This window comes from Lacerta agilis, chromosome 13 (genome assembly GCF_009819535.1).
Source record: "Lacerta agilis isolate rLacAgi1 chromosome 13, rLacAgi1.pri, whole genome shotgun sequence".
NCBI classification, from domain to species: Eukaryota; Metazoa; Chordata; class Lepidosauria; order Squamata; family Lacertidae; genus Lacerta; species Lacerta agilis.
The window spans coordinates 51,487,335-51,500,194 of record NC_046324.1 but is presented as its reverse complement, the minus strand read 5'-3'; the positions used below and the strand labels follow the sequence as shown (position 1 = coordinate 51,500,194).

The 12,860-nt window shown below is 53.9% G+C and overlaps 2 protein-coding genes across 2 annotated transcripts; one reads left to right on the top strand and one right to left on the bottom strand.

Annotated features, from left to right (window-relative positions):
- Window positions 1–2,167: 2,167 nt before the first annotated feature.
- LOC117056302 (forkhead box protein J1-B-like) lies at window positions 2,168–4,716 on the bottom strand (the record flags this gene model as incomplete). Its single annotated transcript, XM_033166505.1, has 2 exons — window positions 2,168–2,975; window positions 4,273–4,716. Coding segments are annotated over 2 exons (1,185 nt in total), but the record flags the coding sequence as incomplete, so codon positions are not given.
- A 2,323-nt stretch (window positions 4,717–7,039) lies between these two features.
- NUDT16L1 (nudix hydrolase 16 like 1) lies at window positions 7,040–11,846 on the top strand. The gene is given in 3 exon segments (XM_033166504.1): window positions 7,040–7,049; window positions 7,858–7,949; window positions 11,143–11,846. Coding segments are annotated over 3 exon segments (381 nt in total). The 3' UTR covers window positions 11,422–11,846.
- Window positions 11,847–12,860: the final 1,014 nt, after the last annotated feature.

Here is a 12,860-nt window from a genome sequence, read left to right as displayed (position 1 = left end):
TGCTCTCTTCCTGCCCCCTCCCTACCCTCTTTGGACATATCTGTGGCCCCTTGGCCTTTTTAACCCCCTGCCTTTGATTCCCCTCCCCCTCCTGCTTTCCAGCCTGTCTGCTCTGCACCTGGCTGGCACTTGGGGCTCCTGGCAGGACCCCCCACCTAGGCGCATGGGGAGGGGGCTTCTTCCTGCTCCTGCAGAAAGGGAAAGTGGATCAGGCACAAGGCACTTGCTGCCCCCCTCCTCCTCCTCCTCCTCCATGGACTTCCTGCCAGGGGGGTGGCTGGACTCCAGAGAGGAAGCCAGCCAGTGAGGGTGGGAGGGCGCTGGAGGGACTCAGCTGGAAGTGGCTTGAGGCTCCCCACTGGGACCTACATCTTCTGCCCCACAGCTACCCCTCCCTCCTCCACCACCACGACCTGCTGCTTTGCTGCAGGATTTGTGGGCAGAGCAGCAGAGCCAACCTTTCCCTGCCCAGCAGAGCCTGCAGCTTCCTCTCTTGCCCTGAGGACGGGGCATCTGGTGGGCGCCCCCTTGTGCTCCCTGTGGCACAGAGCAGGAGCCTGTTCACCCCCACCTTGAGCTCCACGGTTTGGGGCTGTGCCCAGGTGGCCTTGTGCCTTCTCCTCCTCCTCCCAACTGCTTCACCCAGAAGGCGGTGGGGTGGGGGGTGTCCTTGTGGACTAGCTGCCTAAGAGGCTGCCAGCTGCTTCTTTGCCCCCCCTACTGCCGCCTTTGAGGGGGGGCACTCTCTTTCCAGGCCCAGAGGGCAGAGCTGGGCCAATGTGTTTCTATATTTATAGTAATAAACCCCTCCTGTGTCAGTCTGGTTGATGCTGGTGACTGGAAGTGGCTTTTTCTTGTTGGTTTCTTCCTTCCTGATGTCAGGTGGGGCACATTGACCATGTGGATGGGGACACACGCAGTTCCAGTACCTTCACTGACCCAAGTCAGGCTGTTGGTACCTTGAGAGGAGTGACATAAATGTTGGGAGTGGCAGTGCTCTGGGTTTGCCTTCTGCCCCCCTGGCCCTTCTCCCCCCCCCCCAAGTCAGGAGTGGGTCTGCAGCAGCCTTGGCACGTGGCCCACATCTGCCACTCACCCCTTGGCACTGCAGTCAAATCCGCTGGCAAACGCTTTTGACCCAGATGCCAGGCCAGTGATCCATTCAGTGGGGCTGGTGGAGGAGAGACCCGCCTGTTATCCTTCAGGGGCGGCAGCTGCCTTGGGTGGGGTGCCCCAGGGAGGGGAGGGGAGGGGAGGGGAGGGGAGGGGATGGTGCTGTGCTCTCAGCCAGGCCTCGCTGCCCCCTGCCCTTGCAGATCTCTTTCCCACCCTGGCAGGTGAGCAGGACAGTTTGTTCCTCTGAGGAGGGTGGCCGTTTGGAGGAACAATGAGCCAGCACCCAGCCAATGCGACTGTCCGTCTTGGCTCAGGCTGCCACTCTTTGTCTCCAGAGCACTTGCCCAACTGCCCGAGGCAGGTCCAGGCTTGTCTGCTGCCCGGTTTCCATCTCTTCACCAAAGCACAGGAAGGAGAGTCTGTTTGCCTTCCTCCCTGCCCATGCGCAGAGGTGCAGCTGGGACATGCCTTAGCACATGTGTGGCATGGAAATGCCCACCTCCCTCCCACCGGCATCTTCGGGGAGTTTGCCAAGGGAGCCCCGATGCTCTTCCTGGCCTGCCTTTCAGCTGCTAGCCAAGACGCCTTAGCCGAAACCCCTTTCCTGGCATGGGAGCTGCTCCCATGGGCTGTCGGGGCTGCTCAACGAAGCAGAAACCAGACTCTGCTCTCAGACAAAATTATTTGCATGTATTTACTTACAAAGTTGATTTGGAAAAAGGATATTGATTTTGCGTGCACAAGAAGGGAAGGAGGGAGAGGCCTTGAAGTCTTCTGAATAGGGAGAGGACGAGACGTGCCACTTTCCCCCTGGTTTCTTGGCCCCCAGCCCTTTGGCAGACCCACTTTGCCCATCCTTCCGCCTCTGAGAGTGTGCTCACCGGTTTCAGAAAAAGCTGTAAATCCCGAGCTAACGGAGCTCTGTTGTGCCTTTTGACATTTGGGAATACAGGCGCTCTGTGACCTGCTGCCATACGCACCAGAGCATGACGTGCATTGAGCAAGGCTACAACTATGGCAGACACCCCCAGCCTCTCTGCTCTGGGAGGTCAGCTGCAAACCAAAGCCACTTCCGCTTGTGCTGCATCTTCTCATTGCCTCTTGGGGGCCTGCAGAGCTCATGCTTCCCACGGCTGCATCTCGGCTAGGAAGCCCTCGACAAAGCAGGTGCCGCCCTCCTCCTCCTCAAAGGCCCAGGGGGGTCCCAGTGGCGGCTCCGTGGCTCCTTCCTCCTCCCCCCACGGTTGGCCCAGGGGCTCAGCATACAGAGTCAAGTCTTCCACCAGGGCTGTGACAGGGTGAGGGGGACCTTCTTGGCTCAGAGCACTGACTGGCTGGTCAGGGGAGGCCAGGACCACCTCCTCGGCGGCCAGGGAGCCAAGGGCTGCCGTCAGCTCCAGGTCCTCGATGCTGCTCCCGCTGCCAACGAAGGTGTCCTCCAACACTGATGCCCAGCTGACGTCCCCTGGCAGAGCCACCCCCTCTCTGCCCACAGAGGCCAGAGGCGAGCGGGCACCAGTCCAAGCAGCCTTGCTGGTGCCCTGGCCTGGCTGCTGCTTGCACTTACCGAGGTGGCGCTGCCCCCTGGGAAGCCGGGGCATCTGTTCCTCTTGCAGGGGTGCTCGTCCCCTCCCTCGGAAGCAGCCCAGCTCTGCACCGGAGGCAGGCAAGAGGGGTGTTGCCTGAGTGGCCGAAATGCAGGGAAAGGTTGGCACCCGCCTCCGCCGGAATATCCCGTTGATGAACCTGTCTGCGTGCTGGGGGTTGATCCGCCAGAACCCCCCCTTGCCAGGCTCGTCTTTCTGCCGTGCCACCTTCTGAAAGCACTTGTTCAAGGACAGGTTGTGGCGAATGGAGTTCTGTGGAGGAGACAAAAGGCCCATGGGGAGAAGGGGAAGAGAGGGAGGGGTGAGCAGAAGGGCATGCAGAGAGCCCTACGGGATCAGGCCACTGGCCCCTTATCCTGCTCTCACAGGAGCTAGCCAGATGCCTATCGTCAGAAATCTGCAAGCAGGACCTGCTGCGCACCAGAACCAGTGACGACTGGCATTGTGCCTTGTAGCCACCGATTGCCCTCCAAGGATTTGCCCAAACTCTTTTAAAGCCATCCAAGTTGGTGGTCATCACTGCCTCTTGTGGCAGGGAGTTCCATAGTAACTTTGTGCCCCATGGAGAATTGCTTTCTATTTTTGTCCTGAACCTCCCTGTCTTCAGTTTTGTTGCATGCCCACAAGTTCTAGCGTTTGCAGGAGAGGGAGGAAAACCTTTCTCTATACATCCACTTTCTCTAAGCCACGCCTAATGTTCTCAACAGCTGCCTCCTCCTTGCATTTTCCCCAAACTAAAAAGTCCCAAATGCTGCAACCTTACTTCCTGAGGGAGTCCCTCCGTTCCCTGGATCATTTGAGTTGCCCTTTGTCTCTCACCCTGCAAGAGAACTCCCTGGCAGAAGATATTCGTGCCCATCTGATGAATGTTCCGCTGCACCCACCTCCACCTGCCCCTGGTTGCAGCAGCACCTCCTGCCCAGCAGAATGGGGAAGGGCACCTCTGGGGCAGGGGGAGAAACTTGCTTCCCATTTTTGCAAGTCCACAATACTGATGGGAGGCCAGCTCAGTCTCCCCCTTCCCACTGGGCCTGGCTCTTCCTGCCTTTTGTCATAGGGACACAACATTCTGCCTTGGTCCATTTAGCTCAGTATTGTCTACATCAGGAGTCCCCAAACTGAGGCCCGGGGGCCGGATGTGGCCCAATCGCCTTCTCAATCCGGCCCGCGGACAGCCCAGGAATCAGCGTGTTTTTACATGAGTAGAATGTGTCCTTTTATTTAAAATGCATCTCTGGGTTATTTGTGGGGCCTGCCTGGTGTTTTTACATGAGTAGAATGTGTGCTTTTATTTAAAATGCGCATCTCTGGGTTATTTGTGGGGCATAGGAATTCGTTCATTTTTTTTTTTCAAAATCTAGTCCGTCCCCCCACAAGTCCCCTGATGGACAGGGGACGGCCCCCCTGCTGAAAAAAGTTTGCTGACCCCTGGTCTACATTGACCAGCAGCAATGGCTCTCCAGGGTTTCAGGCAAGAGTCTCTCCCTTACTCTGCCCACGGGGATTGAACCTGCTTGCAAGACCATCTGCCGCTCAGGCACCGCCTCACCTGCCAGCTGGGCTCTGCGTGGCGGTAGTAGCAGAAGTTCTCCGTGATCCAGGCGTAGATGGCCGAGAGAGTGAGCTTGGCTTCTGGGCTGGCCCGCATAGCCATGCTTATGAGGGTGGCGTAGGAGTAGGGGGGCTTCACCTGCCCGTTGGTCCGGTAGTCGACCGCCTCTGGGGTGGGGGCAAGGGGCTGCAGGGAGGAGCTGGAGCTGGTGGGTTTGCCCATCCCTGTGGGCACACCCATGGCCGCTGTGTCGCCCGCGGGCGGGCTGGCTGGCGCGTAGGAGCCCTGCAGGAGGCGCGGGTGGCCCAGGAGGCTGGCAGAGGAAGGTTTCTCCGGACTGGCGGTGAGGAAAGAGAAGCCCTGCAGCCACTGCAGGTTGGTGAGGCTGTCGTCCACAGCGCCAGCCCCGCAGGAAGCGCCCCAGGGCTCTGCGCCCAGCTGCTGCCCCTCCTTCGGCCTTACGAGGGACATTCTCCACGGCCCGAGTCAGATGCCGTCCTTTTCTCCTGCGCCAGGAGATCCAGCGGATAGGCAAGGCGACGGGGGCGTTGGACGGGAAATTCTCCTGCAGGGTCAGAGACAAAGGACAAGCTGTTGCTCCGCCAGGTCCCCCGCAGGCGCATTTGGTTACACGGGCTCCATTCGCCGAGGCCTCGCCAGCCCGCCTGTGGGTTGGGGAAGCGGCTCCCTGGGGACGAGCGATCCGGTTTCGGAGGGTGCGCAGGTGGCAGCCGCCGAGGCTTCGTCTTTACATTCATTAGGGGAGTGCACAGCTCAGCTGTAACCCGACACGGCCTCGTCCTCCGCCACCCTGCGCTAGAAGACCCCAGGCGGCTGCGCGCCTGGCCAGCCCTGCCCGCGAAGGCTGCTGCTGCTGCCGCCCTCCTTGCGCCCACCTGCGGGAGACCAACTCGAGCGCGGCGGCTCACAGGAAGCTGAGTTTTTAAATCCGCCGCGTCCTCTGGTGCCACCTGCGTGGGGCAGTGCCCCCCTTCCTCCTTCAGTCTCTCTGCTTCTGAGGAGCGAGCACCCTTGCCCGGGAGCACCCAGGCAGCTGCCAACTGCCACCCACGCGCAAAAAACGCCCTCAGAACCATGGAGCAGCGAGAAGTTGGGACGGGGGGAGGGAGCAAGGTTAGGAAGGGGGACTCTTACCAAGGAGGTGTCCCGGGCTGAATGGAAGGAGCATCGAGCTGGCCGGAAAATTAAAGAGAGGTGGAGGGGGGCAGCCGATGGGGGGTGGGGTGGAGGAGATGCATCGTTATCAGGCATGAGGTTTCTACGTTCCTCTCTAGCCCGCCCGCCCCCCAATTTTGGGGTGCACCCCGTGTGCAAACTTTGAAAAGAAACAAAGCCCCCTCCCTCCCTCAAGTTCCAGGTGCCCCCTCCCCTCCAAGCGCCTACCTGCTGCCCCGCAGCAACAGGCGAGGTGTGGGCCGCCTTCTGCGAGTGCCAGGAGAGAGTGGCGCGTCCGGCTGCCTCTTTGCAGGCGATGGAGAGAAGCAACCTGTTCAGGCTGCCACCCCCCCCCCCGCCAGCCCCACATTTCATTGGCTGTCGAGGCCACCTTTTGTCTCAGCCGCCGCCACACGCCGCCACCTTGGGAAAGCTGCTGCGCTGCGGGAAGAAAGAGAGGCATTTACTCGCAACATCACCAGGTCCTGGAAAGTTTTTGGGGTCCCAAAAGTGGCTGCCGGGAGGCTTAAGAAGCAGCTCCTGGCAGCCAGTCTGCCTTCTAAAGCCTCCTCTTGGCTGCCTGGCCCCGCCCGACCTCTGCCCCAGGTGGCCCTTCCTGGCACCTTTGGGGCCAAGGGGAGTTCGGAATATCGGGAGGACAGCAGCTTCGCGGGTGGGACAGGTGTTCATGGCGCGCACACGGCAGAGGCAGCCTTTTTGCCTTCACAGGTCTCCCCGGCGGGGCCTCCATGGCATCTGTCTTGGGTACCTAAAAGCAGATTGCACATGTAAACCGCAACACACGGTTCAACTATGGAACTCACTGCCTCAGGAGGCCGACTTGGATGGCTTTAAAAGAGGATGGGGCAAACTCATGGAGGAGGAGAGGGTTGTTGGTGGCTTCTGAATCCCAGGTGCTGGAAACCACAGGAGGGGAGAGGGCTCTTGTGCTGCAGTCCACGAAGGGCATCTCCTTGGCCATTGTGAGAGCAGGCGGCACTGCACCGGAAGGGCCACTGGTCTGATCCAGGACTCTTCTGATGTTCTTAAAGGTTACTCTTCCAGCCGGGAGACCCCGGTGGACCTTAAAACAGGGCTTCTGCGCACAGTCAACTCGTTCCTCTTTCCTCTGCGAGTTCATCCCATTCATTTATTAAACTTGTCACCCAATTATAATAGTGATATGGCAACGTGGGGAAGACTTTGGAAAGGAGATTTAAAATTTACAGCATGCTACGTATTAAAAGAAAACTACATGAAGATGTTGTATAGATGCTATTTGATACCTAGCAAACTGACAAAAATGTACAAATTTAAAGTGTAAAGAGAAAGAGGGTACTTTTTCACATGTGGTTTGCAAAAGCCTTCTGGAAAATTGTTTATAATGAATTGGAAAAAATGTTTTTTGTTAAAAAACAAAAACAGAAGCTTTCCTTTAAGGTATAGGCCTACTTGAAGAGGTGCCGAAAGATCAGAAAAAACTATGCATGCTATCACGGCTGCCCTAATGATATATGCACAAAACTGGAAAGAGGAGCTGATCCCAAAAAGAGACGATTGGCAACTAAAACTGATGAAATACGCAGAGATGGCAAAACGTACTGGAGAACTAAGATATCAGGATGATAAACTCTTTGTAGCAGAATGGGGGAAATGTACTGGACATATGAAAACAAACTGTAAAAAACTAAAAACATTAGCAGGGTTGATATAAACTGGAGCCATAAGGATTATAAGGGAATTAAAAAGAATGAATGGGTAAAAAGGATAAATTAAGATATGCAGTAAGGATTTCATAGAAAAAAATAAGAAACCGCAGGAGAGAGGGAAGTAGCAGAAAACATCACTGCATTTGTGTGTGATTTATATTTATTGTTTAATATTGTAAAATGTAAAAATAAAATTTAAAAAGGAAAAATAAATGTCACCTAAAGAGTCCCTAAGCAGCATAAATTACACTCTTTTTTCACCACCTTATGTCCCTTAAAAATAATGTTTATATGCTTTATTAAAAACAACAAAAACAAACTGGGCCGCCAGCAGGCCCGGGAGGGGAAGGCAGCACTCTGCACATGCCCAGGGCATCCTCGCCCGATCCCTGCCTCTGAGCGGACCACATTTCCCAGGACGGGGAGCAGCAGGGGCGGAACCCCGTCTAGCCCCGCCCCATCGAGTATCGAGGCGGAGCCGCTGTGAGGCGAGCAGCCTCTCAATTGGGCCGAGCGGCTGCCAGTCCGCCACGCGGCGCCCCGATTGGACGCCGCGACCTCCCCCGCGCGCGCTCCAACCGTCGCCGCCGCCGGAGCTGAGGGGACCAACGGCTCCTCCCGCCGTCGGGCAGCCGCGTCTCGCTGCGCCCCGGACGGCCCTGGAGCCGCTGGGCGTGGCCGAGCTGAGGCCCCTGAGGCGCTCCGCCTGGGCCCCGATGGAGCCACTCCTGCCTCGCCCCGCATCCCGGCATGCTCTTCGGCCGCATCCCGCTGCGCTACGCCGTCCTGGTGAGGGGCGTGGCTTCCGAGAGGGGCGCGGCATGTGGGAGCGATGGCTCCGCCCGCACAGGGACACCACGTGCTCAACATCCCACGTGGGAGGCCAGGCGAGCGTGCAGAGGGGCGGGCGCCTGAGCATCCCTTGTGGCTTCTCCAGTATTATTATTAGTTATTCCCAGTGGTTTTTTTTCCCTGGGGGGGGGGGGGATAGAGGGGTACGCATACCCCTACACATTTTGTGAATCTAAATTTGGCCTCAATGAGGGGCAGTATTTCAATATGAGTAGGAAAATAAGAGTACCCCTAAACATTTTTTGGGGGGGGGGAAGAAGAAGAGGATTTGATATCCCGCTTTATCACTACCCGAAGGAGTCTCAAAGCGGCTCACATTCTCCTTTCCCTTCCTCCCCCACAACAAACACTCTGTGAGGTGAGTGGGGCTGAGAGACTTCAGAGAAGTGTGACTGGCCCCCCAAGGTCACCCAGCAGCTGCATGTGGAGGAGCGGAGATGCGAACCCGGTTCACCAGATTACGAGTCTACTGCTCTTAACTACTACACCACACTGGTTAGTCCCTTCATCAAGAGACCACAGGGCGGATTATTATTTTTATATATTTATTATTATATATTTACACTCTGCCGACAGGAACTCAAGGCAGCCTACAGATAAAAACGTAAAACACAAAAATAAAATCATGTAAGTGAGGGTGGAAAGACAAATCACACACACATCACTGTGTGCAGAACCGGGGCAAGACAGTCTGAGCACAATCTTGGCCCATCTGCACAGAGCCCGATTCAAAGTGCTGCTTTTGAGCTATAAAGCCTATTAAGCGGCTCAGGACCACAATACCCGAAGGACTGCCTCTCCATATATAAATCAATGCTGTAGTTAGCATCTGAGGCCCTTCTTCATGTTCCTCTTTGTGAGGTCTGGAGGGTGGCAACACAAGAATGCCCCTTTTTTGCAGTGGCTTCCCATTTGTGGGACACACTCCCCAAGGAGGTTCACCTGGCGCCTTCATTGCCTATTTTTAGGCATCGGGTAAAAACGTTTCTCTTCAGCCAGGACTTGGGCTGAATGTGTTTCTGTGCGCTCTGGTACTCACCATGGTCCTCTGTGCACCAGAAGCAGTTAGTCATGCTAGCCACGTGACCAGGAAAAACTGTCTGTGGACAAATGCCAGCTCCCTTGGCCTGAAAAGCGATGAGCACCACACCCCGTAGTCACATGTGACTGGACTTAACTGTCCAGGAATCCTTTACCGTTATTGGCTGATTAATATTCTACAGCCTTGTAAATGTGTACGTGGGAAGGGGATTTTTTGTTTTGCTGTTTCTTAACTATTTGTGCTTTTCTCTCTGGTTTTTTTCCTTGTGAACTGCCCCGAGTTCCTTTGATGAATTTGGTATATAAATCTAATAAGTAAATTAAAGAAAATAAAGAAAATAATCTTATGCTTAACACCAAAAAAACCAAAGAACTTATAATTGACTTTAGGAGAAAGAAAAGTGTATTTTTACCATTGCACATAAATGGCGAGGAGGTGGAGAGGGTTGGCAGTTTTAAATACCTGGGCATTTACATCTCCGAGGACCTCTCATGGACTCTGAATATTAATATGGCTGTGAGGAAGGTGCAGGGGAGGTTGTATTTCCTGAGAATGCTCAGGGGATTGAATCTATCTCAGCACCTACTCCTGTCCTATTATCACAGTACCATTGAGAGTGTCTTAACCTATAGTATACTATCGTGGTATGGGAGCAGCTCTGTAACGGATAAAAAAGCTTTACAGAGAATAATTAAAATTGCCCAGAATGTTATTGGGCTCCAACTACCAACCCTGGACGAGATCTTCAAGTCTCGCTGTTTGAAGAAGTCACACAACATCCTGAGAGATCCCACCCATCCTGCTCACAACCTTTTTGAACTGTTGCCTTCGGGCAGAAGATACAGGATAATGAAAACTCGAACCACACGCCTTCTGAATAGTTTCTATCCAAGAGCTCTGATTGCACTTAATAATGATCTCAGGGTCAGTAGTAAGTAATAGTAAGCAGTGAGTATTAAGGAATGAGACAGGCTTTTAGGTTATGTATGCTTTTAATAGGTTATGTTATACTCTGGATTATGTTATGTTTTAATAGATTATGTTTTAATAAGGATGAGAGTGTTGGAGATATGTGCAAATGTGTATGGTAAATCCGGTCTTTGGGTGTTTGATTTTCGTTGTTGTGTATACTGTGTATATACGGACAATGACAATAAATAAATCTAAATCTAAATGTCTAAATCTAAATAATAAACAACCAACCAACCAACGGCCATGGACTGATTAGAAACCGAAGGCCTGGATGAAGAGGAACATTTTCACCTGGCACTTACCAAGATACGCAATGAAGGTGCCATGCAAGCCTTCTTGGGAAAAGCATTCCACAGAAAAGGGATGGCCCCACCTGGATAGGGCTTCCCCTGGGTGGGGGCTTTCATGTAGGGAATATGGCCGGATTGGCGCTGGCAAACCACGTCGATTCCGCCAAGGTTAGAAATACAGTGCTTGCAAACCACGCTGACCCTGGAACATCAGGATGGGAGACACAGGTCAGTGGGACAGCAAAACAAAGGAGTGGTGGAAAAGTACTGGAAAGTCACAAGGTGAGCACGGGAGGGGTGCATGAGAGAGAGGCATGGAGGATGAGCACGTACGCAATGGAGATGTCATGTGGGGAGGTTTTGGGGTGTTGCCAGGGTGCCCTATGTAGGAGCATGTCATATGGTGTGGATGTACCACCATTGCGTTATAGGTTTCCTTATTTGGTCCTTGAAGTTGTTCCTGTGGGACTTATCATTTACCAGTGTGAGATTGCTAATAAAAGGGAGCCCTCGGGTGTGGCTCAGGGTTGCCTTCCCATTGATACCATCCTGTCGTCATGTCAATATAAGGTTTTCCTAGTGCAGAGAGGAAAAAGAGCCCTCTGCTGACCATTTTTTTGTGGGAAGGTGTATGAGGCACCAGCAGTTTGGCGTTAGTGGAGGGCTTGGTGTGGGTCATGGCAAGCGGTAGGGAATGTGGGAATCACAGGGAAAGGCAAGTTGCACCATAGAATTAGGAACTTGGAGGAAGCATGACTGTGGGTGAGGGTGGGCTGCAGCATGGTCGTATTTTCCGGTCACATAGCATTTCCCTGTGCTGTTGCAGGTGATGGGAATGGTTCGAGTGCCCCTGTACAACCGGAAAGATCGCATGGGCGGGCTGCCTTCCTTCCTGGGGAATTCCTTCATCAGCACAGCCAAGTTCTAGCTCCTTTATGCCTTGAAAGTCTTGAACATGGTACCTGTGGAGAAGCTGGCAGAAGCTGTGGCCGCCACGCAGAAACCCCAAAAGCCTTCCTCAGAAGCAGCCTCAGCCACCCCCACAACCGCTCCAGCGTCGTCTCCTGCTGCTTTCTGGACCAACAGCCAAGCAGGTGCCATGTAGACCGTTTGGCAGGCGGCAGACAAAGTGCAGCCTCTGCATCAGGAGGAGCTGCTCTGAGTTGTTTAGGGACTGAGTGAGGAGGACCAAAGATGGGGAAGGCTTTTGCCACAAGCCTGCACTGTGCTGCCACCTTTTTGCCACCAATAGCTCAGGCCACCCAAAGCCCTCTGGAAGACTCTGTCCTGAGGAGACGTTCCACTTGGTGCCTTGTGGACTGCTTGTGCTGGCCACTGGATTTATTTATTTTAAAAGCCTGTTTGTGGAAAGGCCTCTGAGGTCAGGATGGGGTTTTCGGTTCCTACTTTTAACACTGCACTTCAGGATATTTATTTTTTAATGTGATAGCTTTGAGCACCAGAGGAGTCAATTTTGCTGCTGTGCTGAAAGTGGAGACCAGAAGAATAAAAAACTTTTTCGTTGCACCTACAGAAGACTGGGCTTGTGTTTCTATCCAGCTGTTAAAACTACATAGTTGGCCTTTCGATTGAACCTACATAGCTTAACACAGGGATGCTCCAGAAGGCTGCTTCTCTCCAAATGGCACAGTCAGGCTTTCCATAAATTTCCAAGATTAGTCCAAGCTGCCCATTTAATCTGAAAGCTTCTACCTCTCATGTGATTTATTTCAGGTATCTCTACAAGCAAAAGGGGAAAACAGCAAAAATCTGAAATGCATTAAGAGTTCTCATAAACCTAGCCCTTACGAAAGATTTACTCAAAAGGGACACAGATGGCAGCACAGGAGTCAAGAGCACAAGCTAGGAGCAAAGCTCAGCGGGTGGGCTAACAGGCAAAGCCACTTTATTAGTCACACAGCCATCCGTCATAGGGCAGCAACAGCACTGCCCTACCATGAAAGGAGCTTTGCAGTAAGGATTGCTCAGGGCCAGCCTACATGTGGGGTAGAATCCACCAGCAAAGCTTTTCCTAGACTGTACCAGCTCAAAGGTATGGAACTCCTTTCCCCTGCACCAGCCCTCGTCTGGAAAACCAGAGCATCATCTGGAAAAGCCCAGCCGCCTCACTGGTGGTTTCCTTCTCCAAGTATTAACATTTGCTTCAGAAAGAAATCACTTAAGGAATATTCCGAAAGGGCTCCCTTTCATACAAAGCTGTTTGACTTTGTTAGCCCACCAGTCAGTCTGCTTACTGTGACTAGCAGTGGCTCAAGAGTCTCGGCTGGGGCCTGGATCTGTGATCTTAGCTGTGCAAAGCACTAAGGCCGTAACGGGTGGATCCTTCTCCACCCTAAGCACAGACCAGCTCCAGCAACCGACTCTACCTCTTGCTGTTAATTTCCCCCCCTTTCAGCTGCTGTGTTGCCTGGCCTTGCCCTGTGCATAGGGAGACAGAGGCAAATGCCACAGGGTGCCAGGGTGGGGTGGGGGGAACAAGAGGCAGTAGCACAGCGTAGCACAAGTCTTGGCAGGGGCAGCCGC